General features: G+C 39.9%; 2 protein-coding genes across 2 annotated transcripts; one reads left to right on the forward strand and one right to left on the reverse strand.

Annotated features, from left to right (window-relative positions):
• The first annotated feature begins 2,791 nt into the window (after positions 1–2,791).
• Positions 2,792–5,170, forward strand: LOC127785186 (glucan endo-1,3-beta-glucosidase 5-like). Its single transcript, XM_052312612.1, has 2 exons — positions 2,792–3,364; positions 3,863–5,170. The coding sequence occupies exons 1-2, from the start codon at positions 3,027–3,029 to the stop codon at positions 4,989–4,991; spliced, it is 1,467 nt and encodes a 488-aa protein (XP_052168572.1). The 5' UTR covers positions 2,792–3,026; the 3' UTR covers positions 4,992–5,170.
• A 3,981-nt stretch (positions 5,171–9,151) lies between these two features.
• LOC127783645 (uncharacterized) lies at positions 9,152–13,615 on the reverse strand. Its single transcript, XM_052310838.1, has 8 exons — positions 13,408–13,615; positions 12,970–13,063; positions 12,564–12,631; positions 11,485–11,557; positions 10,922–11,031; positions 10,730–10,831; positions 10,430–10,529; positions 9,152–9,585 (listed from the first exon to the last, which is right to left on the reverse strand). Exons 2-8 carry the CDS (start codon positions 13,051–13,053, stop codon positions 9,409–9,411), a joined length of 714 nt encoding a protein of 237 aa, XP_052166798.1. The 5' UTR covers positions 13,054–13,063; positions 13,408–13,615; the 3' UTR covers positions 9,152–9,408.
• Positions 13,616–14,606: the final 991 nt, after the last annotated feature.

Here is a 14,606-nt window from a genome sequence, read left to right on the forward strand (position 1 = left end):
TCTATTAGGATCATTGTAAGCATTAGGGATATGTGGGGGAATTTGGGGATTAACAGTAGCTACAGGAGGATCATGTACTGGAATATGGTATAAAAGCCCATTATTAGTTATAGGATCAATCCTCGGTATCAGCACGATTACGCCAGTCTGACCAGCCTAGGGCCCGGTCTGACCGACGTCCAGAGGTGCGGTCAGAGCAGTCAGACCGGCCATCTGTCCAGTCTGACCAGTGTGAGGTTGCCCGGTCGGACTGGCCGTTTGGTCAATCAGACTGAGAGAGAAGCCGCGGTCTGACCGGCCACCAGGCCCGGTCAGACCGACCGACTGCGCCGTTTCTCCCTCACCGACTGATTGCATATTTGCCTCGTCGGATTTGTTAAATATTTGATTAACAGGGGCTTGGCTAGTGCTTGCAGAGGTTTTAGGTGGTAAATCGGCTATGAAAGAGCCGAATTTAGAACTCATATAATCCTTAATGCTCTCATTAAAACAAGCTTTCATAGCAGTATGAAGTTTCTTATTAACAACAACAGTACTTGCTACGAGTTTTTGAACAGGAATTGCAAGTTCTTCAGGATTTACCTCTTTTACCTCTTTAGTAGCAAGTTGGAGAGGAGGACCGGGCTTGCGAATCATTCCTTGATGAATTTTGGTGGTCAACGCCTCCTCTTGCCACGCCTTGAATTGACGCTCCATATTCTTGACGTTGCTCCTTATCTAGATCATCCAAAGAAATCTTGATGACATTGGATCCATCCACCTCCGGCTTGCTTTGCTTTGACATGGCGGAGTCGAAGTTGAGATGACGTTGAGCAAATTTCCCCAGTGGAGTCGCCAAAAATTGTGTTGGCAACTTTTTGTGAAGTTGACAAGCACGATCACAGCACCTAAACGTCTTGCGGTGATCGTAGAGTCGCCAACCACCCTAATCTAGCAAGCGCTACATCAAGATGGGTTTTGATAAACTAAATCGGCTAACGGAGCCGATTTAGATGAAATGGTGGATAACTACCCAACTCGTGGGCAAAACGGAAGGTTTTCAGGACAAACCTACAAAGAGGTGTCGCACTCTCGCAGTGGCGACGGACGATTTATGGCGCACTCGACAAAGATGCACAAACTAAACTAGAACTAGAAGCAATATAAAAAAACGATTCGATTGATTGATTGTAGGATATTTTTTTACAATTGAACGGGCCTTGTCCCTTATATAGGGGTTGGTCTTGCCCTCTACAGGCCCTCCTCCACGTCCAACTTGGGATAGAAACCAAAGGAAACCCGAAACATGCCTTCCCAAGCAAAGAAAACTCGAGACCCGATAAAACTGATTCGGGCTCGGACTCTGTCGGTCAGACCGGCCACATGCCGGCGGTCTGACCGGCCTATACATGGCAGTCAGCCGGCCTCCAAGAGGAAACACCGGTAGATTTTCAAACTTTGGTAATTTTCCCTATTTCGACTTTACGTGTCAAATTCAGGTGTAAACACAATCTCTCAAGCAGGATAGGCTTAGGCTGTCCTGTCCCCGTAAGCCATCACTGAACGCTGAAAACAATAGAACACGACATTTGTGAAATGATTGCTTTAACATCTTTTCTTTGGATAACATGTCGCACATTGTGTTTGGGGATGCGTCCTTTTGCTTTCAACACCCCCTCCTTGAAATGCTAAAAATATTTTTGGTAATAGGCTAAGGGAAGTGTCTAGATCTAAAAACTGATTTTATTTGGAAGTAGTGTCTTATATTGATCAATTTGGTGTTGTTGCAATAATATAGTTGTCAACAATAAAAAATTGTTTAACCTCATATAGGTTATCTTCGTGTCTTTCAGTTAGATGCATTCTTGATCCTTGATGATTTCATAGGAGTAGTAGGATACTATGTATAGTAGAACTACAGTTTTGAATTTGGTAGCCACGGGTCTTTTGTTACCGTTTAGATGACGTAGTTCATATAGAATATTATTTTAGATTCTATGTTTTTTTATTAGATATTCAGTTGGATATCATCATGAGGAATTTGAGAGTTGTCCCATAACATGGAGTTTTTTTAATTTATCTTGTTTTTACCGTGTGTCTATTAACAGATAATTTCTCCGTCCCAAAATATAAACACATCCTCTACTAAATATCTACTCCCTCTATTCTATAAAAAACTAACTTCTAGATATAAACTTGGACATACATATGTTCAGATTCATCTCTAGAAGTTGTCATTTTAGACATAGGGTGTATATTTTAGGACGAAAGCAATACCAAAATGAATCATTTTCATTATTAAAAAAATGAACTGATTGTTTTTTTTCAGCAGCGAGCAATAGCAGGGAAGGAGACATTTTTCACCTGCCAGTGCCCTTAGAGCAGGTACATAGCAGGTCTAATAGCCTGCTTATCTAATATTTTAACATATACTGATAGAGAGAGAAAAATCAGAGAGAGCAAATGGGACGACAATCCAGTCGCCGGCTCAAGCACGAGCGCCTAGGCACTCTGGCCCCCTGCAGTTTGGGACAACCAATAGAGAATCAGAACTTGAACATGCAGAAATTACCAATACCTGACAGGATGCCTTGGTTAAAGCATGAGTGTAGTCAATTGTTATATCTACCGTGGTTTAGTTATCTCTTAAATGATACACTGAATTTTGAAGCCGGCAGTTAACTCTACTGTTGAATTTGCTCTTACTGCATTCCTCGATTCTCCAACCCAACGGCTCTCGCATTCATACACTACTGTTGCAGCTGTCAGCCTCACTCCGATGACAAAGCAGCGACAACCTTTTTTTACCAAATTATCTTCTCTCCACTACTACACTCCACTCCACTAGCTCGCCATTTGAGAAGCTTCGAGCTCACACAAATCCCAGCTACTAGTGGTACTGGAGTACCTCACTCTCACCACACTCCCTTCGTCCCTTTCTCCTCTCTCACCAACTCAAAGCTCTCGCCGAATCCCACCCAAAGATCCAAACCCTTTTCCATCCAAGAACGCGAGAATCCACCCACCCACCCCGCCGACGCCCGGCGATGGGCGCCTTCGCGGCGGCGCTGCTGGCCCTCCTGCTGGCCGCGATGGCCGCGCCCCCGGCGGAGGCGGCGGTCGGGGTGAACTGGGGCACCCTGTCGTCCCACCGCGTCCCGCCGCCGGTGGTGGTGGACCTGCTCCGCGCCAACCGGATCGGGAAGGTCAAGCTCTTCGACGCCGACCCGGCCGTGCTGCGCGCGCTCGCCGGCAGCGGCCTCCAGGTCATGGTCGGCGTCACCAACGCCGAGCTCGCCGCCGTCGCGGGATCCCCCGCCGCCGCCGACGCCTGGGTCGCGCAGAACGTCTCGCGCTACGTCGGCCGCGGCGGCGTCGACATCCGGTGAGTGCCTCCCGCCGCTTCAGTCTTGATTCTGAGATCTCCTGCAGTGATTCTCTGTAGATCAGGGTACTTATCACTGTTCCTTTTTGTGGTTTGGGTGGCCAATGTAGGATTCTTTGCATTTAGTTTGGTTACAAATTGTTGGATTTGATTTGGGCGTAGTTCCTGGATCTCTTTAGCTTTACTTAAATGTACATTCGCTTTGCTTTAGACTATTTTGATCGCTTTATGTCGAAGATCTCATTCACCTTTTTGTACACATGAAGATTGGTGACAACTTTTTTTGCCTTCAATAATTACATTGAAACTTCGATTTGGGATTGGGTGGAAATCTGCATCATCTTGATTTGATTTAGTTGTAATTGCCTATTTTTATCTTAGAAATATCAATAGTATATCGGTTTGTTATTGGCAATGTCATTTTGGAATTGGCTATTACTACATTTTATCTCATTTAGTTATGTGCTGTTGAGTAATTACCCTATGAATTTTATACAGATACATTGCCGTGGGAAATGAGCCGTTCTTGACGAGCTACCAGGGTCAATTCCAGTCATATGTTATTCCAGCAATGACAAACATTCAGCAATCGCTGGTGAAGGCTAATCTTGCTAGCTATGTGAAGCTTGTTGTCCCATGCAATGCTGATGCTTATCAGAGTGCTTCTCTCCCATCACAAGGAGTTTTTAGGACTGAACTGACTCAGATAATGACCCAGCTCGCCGCTTTTCTCAGTTCTAGTGGAGCGCCATTTGTGGTCAATATATACCCTTTTCTCAGTCTTTATCAGAGCTCTGACTTTCCACAAGATTATGCCTTCTTCGAGGGATCTACTCACCCGGTTGTAGATGGTCCTAACACATACTACAATGCTTTTGATGGCAACTTTGACACATTAGTTGCTGCGCTGGGTAAAATTGGATACGGACAGCTACCGATTGCAATTGGTGAAGTTGGCTGGCCAACTGAAGGAGCACCGAGTGCAAACTTAACTGCAGCAAGGGCATTCAACCAAGGTCTTATGAATCGTGTTATGAACAACAAAGGAACTCCGCTTCGTCCTGGTGTACCTCCAGCTGATGTCTATCTTTTCAGCCTTTTTGATGAAGAGCAAAAGAGCATACTACCTGGAAACTTTGAGAGACACTGGGGGATCTTCTCATTTGATGGACAAGCCAAGTACCCATTGAATCTTGGTTTAGGGAATCCGGTACTTAAGAATGCTAGAGAGGTGCCATATCTTCCATCACGGTGGTGCATCGCAAACCCTGCCCAGAATCTTGATAATGTTGCAAATCACTTAAAGCTTGCTTGCTCTATGGCTGATTGTACCACACTCGACTATGGAGGTTCCTGCTATGGCATTGGAGAGAAGGCCAACGTTTCTTATGCTTTCAACAGCTACTATCAGCAACAGAAGCAGGATGCTAAGAGTTGCGATTTCGATGGGAATGGGATGATAACTTACCTTGATCCATCCATGGGCGAGTGTCGCTTTCTTGTTGGAATTGATGATAGTAAAAGCTCTGCAGTTTCCTCCTGTGGCTGCGGTTGTGGGGTTTGTTGTGGGGTGTGGGTTCTATTTTTCTGGGTGTTCATGTACCTTAGAATGCTGGGTTCTGTCTGACGTCGAAAATGATCTGTTAGGACACATCGGCATACTTTCTGTGGCCTTGTGTTATAGAAGGTATTCTTCTAGTAGATTTAGGAAACCACGGCATTCTAGCCATATATGAAAATTAGATTGTGTGAGATTAGGAAAAGAGATTCTAGCCATATATATATGAAAGTTGATTTGTGCTGAAATTTCTCCTGATTCTGAAGAAACATGTTTTTGCCAGCAATTTACAATTTAACAGATCTTAGTTTTTTTGGGTGTTCATGTACCTTCGAATGATATGTTCAGCCTGATGTCGAAAATGATCTGTTGAACATACCAGAATGATATGTTGTCCTTGTGAATATAAAGTATATTGTATTATTGACTTCTAGTTTTAGGAAAATATTGCATTCTAGCCATATATGAAGAATTGAAGATTAGATTGTTGTGTCGGGCATTAAAATTGACCTGGTGGTGAAATTTCTCATTTGTGTATTTGCCACCAGTTTAAAGGAAAATATTGCATTCTTGCAGCCTTAAGCTCTTGATGTAAGGTGTTTCATTGGTGCATATCAGTGTAGATGTTCACTGAAGAGCAGCTGAGTACAACATTATTCCAGTAGACTTTATTTCATATTTCATATTACTGACTAACAAGCCTGAGGCATTTTTTTTTCCATTCAGCGCGACGATGGCGGTGGAGTAGGAGGGCAGCAGTTTTCGCCACAGCAGGCATGGCCACAGGTCACCTTTGGATGCTGCACCAGCCAGCAGCACCTGCACGCTGAAAAGAAATGTTTCCAAGATGAAGTTCATAAAATGGACATGACATGATGCTAACATGCCAACAGCAGAGGAGCATGACTCTCTAACTGCCAGCTTGCAATATTACCACAAAAGAATCAAACTTCCAATGAAGAGAGCATCTAACTGACATTATGATTGACATGTTTATATTTCTGGAACACTTATAGAAAAAAAATCCAATAGATGAATAAACAGGAAATTTCCTGATATATGACATACGCAGCGATGCAGTGGCGGTGGTGATGAAGAGTGCAAGCAGCATGAGCCAGGACACAAGGGCAAGAACAGTGTTCCTCCTCATGTTTCTTTCTTGTTCTCTCCTCTCTTGATGCTTCAGAATGCAGAGCTTTCAGGAGATCTCTATGCAAATATGGCAGTGATCTGCGGTGTATATATATTGTAAAGGATGACCGAGTTAGCATTTGTAAGTGATGTGCCATACCTGAAATTTGTTGATAAGATGTAGCCGCTTTGCTGGACTTGGACTGGTCCATTGTAGATGTTGGACTGCAGATATCAAGTTTTGTCTGTGTCGGTGTGGACTCCTGCGTTGTCATTTTTCACAATTTCTTTCCTGCTTACGAGCAGATCTTTTGAATCCAAGATCCTGTGTTTCAGGATTTCTATCTATGCTCTTCACAGTGAATTTACCACCCCACTAACCTTATTTGTTTACCAATTACTCCTGCGTCTACTTTAAAATTACAAAAATAGTTCTTCCATATATTGTTTGTCTTATTTCATCTTAAAATATAATTTAGTGACGGATTGTTCTTTAAACCTCACAATTAATTTGTTTTTAAATAATACTTTTTTTTCCTCGAAAAAGTACATAAGAAAAAAAAAAGGAGGGGAGTCAAGAAACTCTCCTACAAGAGGGTTATAAACACAACAATCAACCAGAAACTAGAAAAGGAAATTACGTCCAGGACCAAGCAAACTTTATGGTAAAAAACTAATAAAACCCTTATCCCGCCAAACACGGCCTCATCCCTAATATCCTGCACAAGAGCAATATCAGGCGAGGTCCCCTCAAAGGCATGACTATTTCTATATTTTTAGATAATATAGCATGCATGTAATTCATATCTATCCCTAGTAATCCATAGTAAAGTATGGATATTTAGCTAGTACTTATAAGATGTTGTAACTTGCTAATCTGACCGTACTTAAGTTGGTGATAAGGTAATGATCTATGAGCTCAAAAGTGATAGGCCAGCAACTGTGATGCACACAAAAGTGCTCGCTAATTATGGGAGCAATCTAGCAAGTGTAAACCAGGGCAGTACCTGGTTTTGCAAACTCGCGCGCTGTGCCGGCGCGCACGCCCGGCCCACAAGGCCCACACGCGCGCGCGAGATTTTTTTTTCTGTAACCATTCTCTAATGCCGGTTTTTTCCTTTTTTTTCTTCCGCGTTTTTTCTTTTGGTGTTTCTTTTTGCTTTTTTTTTTGCGCTTTTTTTAATCTTTTAGCACACGTGTTTTTTTAAATGTTTTGAGTTAAAAGTTTTTAAATATTGACTTGAAAATTTTCAAGTTTGGCCTTGAAATTTTCAAATCTCAAGTGAAAATTTTCGAATCTGAGTTGGAAGTTTTTAAAATTTTCAAATCTGGACTTGAATGTTTTCAAATCTCGAGTTGAAAGTTTTCAAATCTCGAGTTGAAAATTTTCAAATCTCAAGTTGAAAGTTTTCAAAATTTTCAAATCCGGACTTGAAAGTTTTCAAATATCAAGTTAAAAGTTTTCAAAATTTTCAAATCCGGACTTGAAAGTTTTCGAATCTCAATTCTCGAGTTGAAAGTTTTTAAATCTGAGTTGAAAGTTTTTAAATCTCGAATTGAAAGTTTTCGAATCTGAGTTGAAAGTTTTCAAAATTTGACTTTAAAATTTAAAACTTAAATCAAAAGTTTTCGAATCTAACTTAAATTTTTTTCAATTTTTTAGTAAAAATATCTCTCAGAAAATCTTCAGAATCTTTCCTAATTACTACTAGTATCATTAATGTTAAGTGTTAAGTAATAGATTAATAGATAATAGATATAGTTAAACCTTAAGGGGAGGTGCTCGCTAGCATCGCGCATGCGCTAGCTAGGAGCCCCCGGCAGTACCTAGGAATTCGAGGCTCCAGTGTGAAATATAATTTGTGGGAATAAATTAGCGGTGGAGCCCTATATAAGTCGAAAGAAGATTTTTCAAATGAATGATAGAAAAATATTATTTCATGATGTAGTTATTCTTTCTTTTACTAAACGAAAAATGAGAAGCCTTTAATGCCCAGAATGCACATTCTACCCACATCAACAAATGAATAGAATAAAAAAATTAAAGAAAAGGAACAAGATGCCTTTAAATATATCAAAACGCATTGGCATAGATTAAAATATAAAAAATTTGGGACCTAGCACTTGTGTAAACAAGTACTACCTCCATCCCAAAATAGAGTTTTAGACTTGGACATGGATATTAAGGCCCTGTTTAGATCCTGCAAAATGGCAAAAGTTTTGCCATTTTGTAGCACTTTTTGCCATTTTGGATCAAACACTAGTAGAAAAAGTTGGTAATTTGGCATTTGGCATTTGCTAGTCCATAGTAGCAAATTGTGCCAAAAAATGCTTTGGGACCACTCCCTCTCTCTTTCTCTCTCACTTTAGTGCGAGAATGGCAAAACTTTAACATGCATCTAAACACCAACTAGTACTTTTGCAATGCCAAAACTTTTGTCACCAAAACTTTTGCCATTTGCTATTTGCCATTCCAAATGGATCTAAACATGCCCTAAGAAAATATGTGTTGTATTAAATGGCAAAAAGTTGTGATTGTTTTACAAGAGAGTTGGTGGACAATTTAAATGGTGAAATGTTGTGATTGGTTGAAAATGGAATATGGGTGAAGTTATTATATTTTGAACAAAATTTGAATGCCATAGGTTGTTATATTTTGGATAGAGGGAGTATGTCATATGCCTTTGAGGGTAGAGCAAGCAAGATTCATTGATATGAAAAAACACAACAATGCCAGGTGAAACTTCACTTTGGGGAAAAAAAGAGAAAGTAAGAAAGAAACTCTTAATCTACAGGATCATACAAGTGAACGTAGTACCATTTTCATTTTGGATAGAAGTCTTACTTTGAGAATCTCAGAACTACACAATTTTCCAACCTGTGAAAGGCTATTCAGCAATCACAATTCACAATGTAGCTATAAATGGACCTGATATTAGAAAACATTTTTCGTTTGAAGGCAACACATATGCTTGCAATTTAGTATATATACATTGATCATACATCAAATGGAAGTTAAGAAGTATATCAGCGTCTGCCTGCTATATCAGCGGCTTACAAAAATATGAGCACCGAACAACTCATTCACTTCAAAAAAATGAGGGAAAAAAAATCATATCAGCGGTTGCCTGCTATATACATTTTTTTTTAGGTAATGGATTCAAACTCGGTCAGCATGGTTATACATGGCCAAAAGCCTGCTATATTCATTTATTAACAGCTTCTAGCTAGCTGACTAAAGAAAGTCGCAGCATCTATCACTTATACTAGTCAGTACAGCATTTTGTAATGGAGGTCTATCTTCGAGCAGTAATGTACTGTAACTGGTCACATTTGTTTCAGTGAATGCCACGCCTTAGGTTACCCGTATAAGTAGAACAACCATGATGAACATACAGGTCATTACAAAAAGCAGAAACCACTGGAAACAAGTTGTTTTGGAGGTTAACGAAGACACCTCCACAGCTCGTGCATTTGCACGGTCAGTGCCTGCCAAGCTATATGCCACAGCCCTTTCAGTTGAATCAAGTATCTGCAACAACAGTAAGTGGACAATTTTTATATGCTTTCAGCAAGCAAAAGGAGTTCATTCACACCCAAGGGGTTCTCAAAGTTTCAATCCTTTGATGATCATATTTTTTTAATTTTTTTTGTGTAAGATCCTTTTACACCAGAACATGACAATTTGTTTAATCAAACCATGTTATCAGCTGTCATTTATTGAACTTAACCTATATACAAGTCCAGAAGTCCTACATGTGATCCAAATATTGTCAACATAAAATGGAATTTTTTTTATTCAATTGGTTGCCCCTTATTACATACTAAATATTAGAGTGGACGCTGAAGAGAATATGCATGAATGATAGAAATAGTTGGAGGGGGTGGTACATGATTGGGTCTCTGACATATAGGTGCACATGTTAAAGAGTATTTATTTCACTTATCGAGCAGTAAATTGGGAAAGTGATACAAGAATGTACGTAATTCGGTTCCCAATGTTTTCCCCAAAGATGCGTGAAGCTAAGGTAGTTTCACATTTTCTTGATTAAAAACACCTAAACTGTTGCTCTAAATTGATGCAGCATTATCACTTATCAGCTGGTGGGAATTAATTCAAGTCCACAAGGTCTTTGGGAACAACATCAAAATTCAGTTACATAACACTAATATTTCAAAATTAGAACAGCGTTCACACAAGGAAATTCATATTGTTTTTATAGCTTGCTTAATACAAATAAGTTGGTGTATCATGGAATTGTCATTCAGGAATAGTTATAGTAGTGGTAAAAAGAGTTGAATGTTTGCCAAGTTATAACCAGCAGAAGAGCTAACTCACATAAGAGTATCAAGTACCAACAAAAAAATAAGTCTACCTTCTCTGTTGCTTGCACAGACTGGTTCATCATAAGACTGCTATCCTTCAGCTGGCGTGCTAATTCAACAATCTCATCAGTCAAATCTTCTTGCAGATTCCTGCAAAGACAATGAAACCAATAAAAGTACAATCAGTATAAAAGAACAATCAGTATATTCATTGATTTAAGTAAATCCCTCACGGCAGGTGCTTAGCAAGAAATAAAGAGAAAAGATAACCTTAGTTTGTGCGACCAGCTAAAAGGACTGAAAATGGTTACTGGTAATTCGTAAGGAGAAATTAGTAATTCTGAACATACCTATATTTCTCTATGTTTGCCTGGGCTGCTTCATCTAATCTAAGAGGTTCTGCAACATTTCTTTCTTTTGCATTGGTAGGTTGTTCAATCTCTTGCAGAGCTCTGCTTAACCATAATAATAAGATTAATTACCAAAAAATGAATGAGCTCCATGACCAATTTAGTGCAAGGAAGGGTACAGAATTAACTAACATCAATAGCCTCCTCAATCCAGGGGATAAGGCTATTGGACTTCTAATTTGTTCCCCTTCAAGATAACTTTCTTCTTTTCTGATGGCTTCAACAGCATTTTCGTAACCAGGCTAAACCAGCATAAACATAGTTAGAGAAAGTGCCTGCGTACACGCTATATGATTATAATAGCATTTTGCATTCAGGTAACTGAGGACCTAGGACTACATTTATACAGGGTAAATAAACAGACAACAATTTAACCACTTATGTTGGAACTTGGAATCAAAACAGGAGAGATTGAACAGAAAACATAAAGTTGACAATGTTTTGCATGTGAGCAGTTGTGTTTGATTAGGATAATTTGTAAAAAAAAAAAAAAATCTAGGCCATTGTAAACATAACTAAGAGAACTTATAGTCTAGTCTATTTATACATAGTACATCAAATGGTCAGAAGTAGAAAAGATACAGGTTGGTACAATATATAGTAATGAAGACACTGTTTAAATTGAACCCAAAAGAAAGAACAGAGTAAAATCTACTAGTTTCTCAAAAAGAGGAATTGAACAACAAAATACATACCACTAGAGAAGCAAGCCTTGCGGCAAGTTCCTCAATCCTCTCTGAATACTCATTTAGCCTTCCTTTTGCAATACTGAATCAAGAGGAAGTTGTCCATGAATGAAGATGTAACAGTTATACAAATACAAGAAGATAGTAGAGGTAAACATATGGAGGAATGAGTCTTCCAGCAAATTTCATAGGAAATTAATCTGTAAAAAAGATATTATGAATTGAAAGGAAGAAACAAAAATATGAAACTCTAGATATTGGTACAAGAAGCTTGCCTTGCAGAAAGAGTATGAAAAATCCAGTAAACCAAAAAGTAATATCTAATTTATAAACTAAGTATTATTTAAAGGCTGCACCGGAAAAATGATTCTCCATATATATGTATTATATTTTAATTAGGTATTCATGATTAAAACTGGTCCATATCACTATTCCTGCAATTAGTCTTACATGAATTATCTGTATGAGGAACCATTGGCTACATTATATCGCTTCATTCAACAGTTCTAGAAAGATGAATAAATGATAATTTTGAAATAACTTGTCTATCATTGTAAGAAGCCAAAATTGGTCATTTTTTTTTAAAAAAATTAGGAAGTTCCTTAGTACCTTCAACTATGTCCAGTCTAGTAATAAGAAATCATGACCTCTGAATGATAAAAGAAATAAATTATGTCCATTTTCACTAGAAAGTCTCCAGCTAAATGTGATGTTTTGACTTTTCAATCAGCCCAATTAGTAAACAACAACTGTAGTCATTTTTTTAGCAATAATAACATGAGTTTACCACTATCTTCCACGTTACCCTTTTTCAAGAATATTTAATTATGACGCTCCAAACATGTATTGCTGGTAGACAACTAGCTATCCACTGCTTCTTTTTTGTTCCTGTGTGATTCAGTCCTCAGACGCAGCAATCCAAAGTACTGACGACTAAATCTGACTAAATGGTTTGTCTAGTGCCAGCAATACTAACATTGGCACCAACTAACACAAGCCTACTAGTAGATTGTAGGCTACGCCATTCTATTTTATTATTCCAAAATGTTACCAGTTGAACATTATGATAAAAGCAAATTAGCAGGTACCTTGATATCCCTTCTGACGTATTTTCCGCTGCCAGCTTCTCCAACAGTTCCCTCGATGTGGTGACATACTGTGATTGAAGGTTGCACATGCTAAGAGGAAAACGGAATTGAACTTTATAATCTAAAACGTGAAATGCAGTTGTCCCACAGAGAGCACCAAATCATGTCTCGAATGTTACACATGAACTAAATAGGATCCAACAAAAGCTGGCAGATCACCGATTCAATTAGCAAATGGTAAAACAGCAAAAGATTAGTTTATATTCTTTTTCCTCTAAAACTGGTTGCACGTTATTCAGAATACACCATTCTCATCAGACTGAAATCTGGGTGCAGACCAAAATTAGGGGGCGAAATCCACTAGGACAATAAAACTGCTAGGATTCCGAGATACAGCTATACTTACATGAATGAGTTTAGCCTGGTTCTGCTGCCGCGGAGCCGAGTCAAGCAACCGCAGCAGATTCACTTCAGTCTTACTGATGCCCATTGTGGGATATCTGATCAAACACGGTACCAACAATAGAAGCATAACCACAATTGCATTAACTCCATTTCCAGAAATATGAACGCGAAATCGCAATTCATGAATCTCCTGATTCCAGATAAACAGAAGAAACTATGAACGGCCTTTCTCCGAATAGAGAGGGGGAAAATTGTACTACAAACTACCTTAGCGCACGCGTCCAATCCGATGGACAATTCGTATGAAAATGAAACAAGATCCAATCGACGGGTCGAGATACAAGAATCCGAGGCGGGGACAATTGAACGGAGAATCGTATTGCAAGGGGAAAAGAAAAAGATTGCAAGATTCAAGTGGTAGAAAGGTTCAAGGGGACACCTCCTCCGCTTGTTGGCGTCGGGCACGGACTACCAAAGGAAGCGGTTCTCGCTGGTCGCGGATGTCGCTCACGGGTGGCCGTTGCCGGCTGGCCGACCGGGCGGACGGACGGACGGCGGCGGCGGCGGCGGCGGCGGAGAAGACGCGTACGCCTCGTCGGCGTCGCCGCCACGAAGGGAGCACAGCGGTTTGGGTGCTGGGCCTGATGGGCCGAGAAGGCAACTAAGAACCGTCCGATGAGATTGGACGGTGGATAAGGCAGAAACTGTAGAAATTGCCATGTAGGGACTATTCGTGTGATTGCTAGCCAAAGTATGTGAGAAAAATTCACATATATATAATTATTGAAAAATGTGAATCAGAGCTTCTCTAAAGAAAACCATAGCAAATAGTCCATTCAACTCCAATTCATGATGTGCGACTATAAATTACAAAACATTGTCTAAATAAGAGTTACTTTTTTTATATGGAATTCATTCTGGCCTTTACTAAACTACAACCAATTATTACAGAATTGCTGGATGAATAAGTAAAAAAAATACAAAATTATAACTTGGTTAGAAACAATAAAACCGCTAAGAAAACCACCCTTAAAAATATAGATCTCCATGCATGGTTGGCTAGAGTGTGTATAACCGAGCTGGTTCTTGTCTTCCTCAAAGCAGAAAAGCATAATCTTTTAAATGAATGGTCGATACTTGTATTATAATTAAATTTTGTACCTATCACCATTATCATATGGCGTCAAATCAAAGCGGAAGAAATAATGGAGATTAGCTCAACTGTATATCAGTCATTAGTCCAGATCTTACCACCACCAAACGAATCCGATCCGATGAAGACACCACAAGGATATAACAATAATAGGGAACCTCCAATACAACGCCTTCAAGAAGGCTGCGACATCTTGAATATCACTATCTCTAGGTTTTCAATGAGAGAGTCCATCCTATGGCACGGATGCAAAGGATATTGTGACATCACCTCCAGGAAGATGTCTGTTGTCCACAGAAGTAACTGATATCTATCTTTGGAGGCAACCGACAACAGACTCGGTGGGTAGCGACAACAGATGCCGGAGGCTGAGCAAGGGGACATGCCCGAGGAAGCTGCGGCCAAGGACGGATTTGGCAACCTACATCGCCAACCGTGATGCTAAGGCGCCACCTCTCGTCACCGTGCAGCCAACCATTGACGAG

Source organism: Oryza glaberrima, chromosome 9 (assembly GCF_000147395.1).
Source record: "Oryza glaberrima chromosome 9, OglaRS2, whole genome shotgun sequence".
Taxonomy (NCBI): domain Eukaryota; kingdom Viridiplantae; phylum Streptophyta; class Magnoliopsida; order Poales; family Poaceae; genus Oryza; species Oryza glaberrima.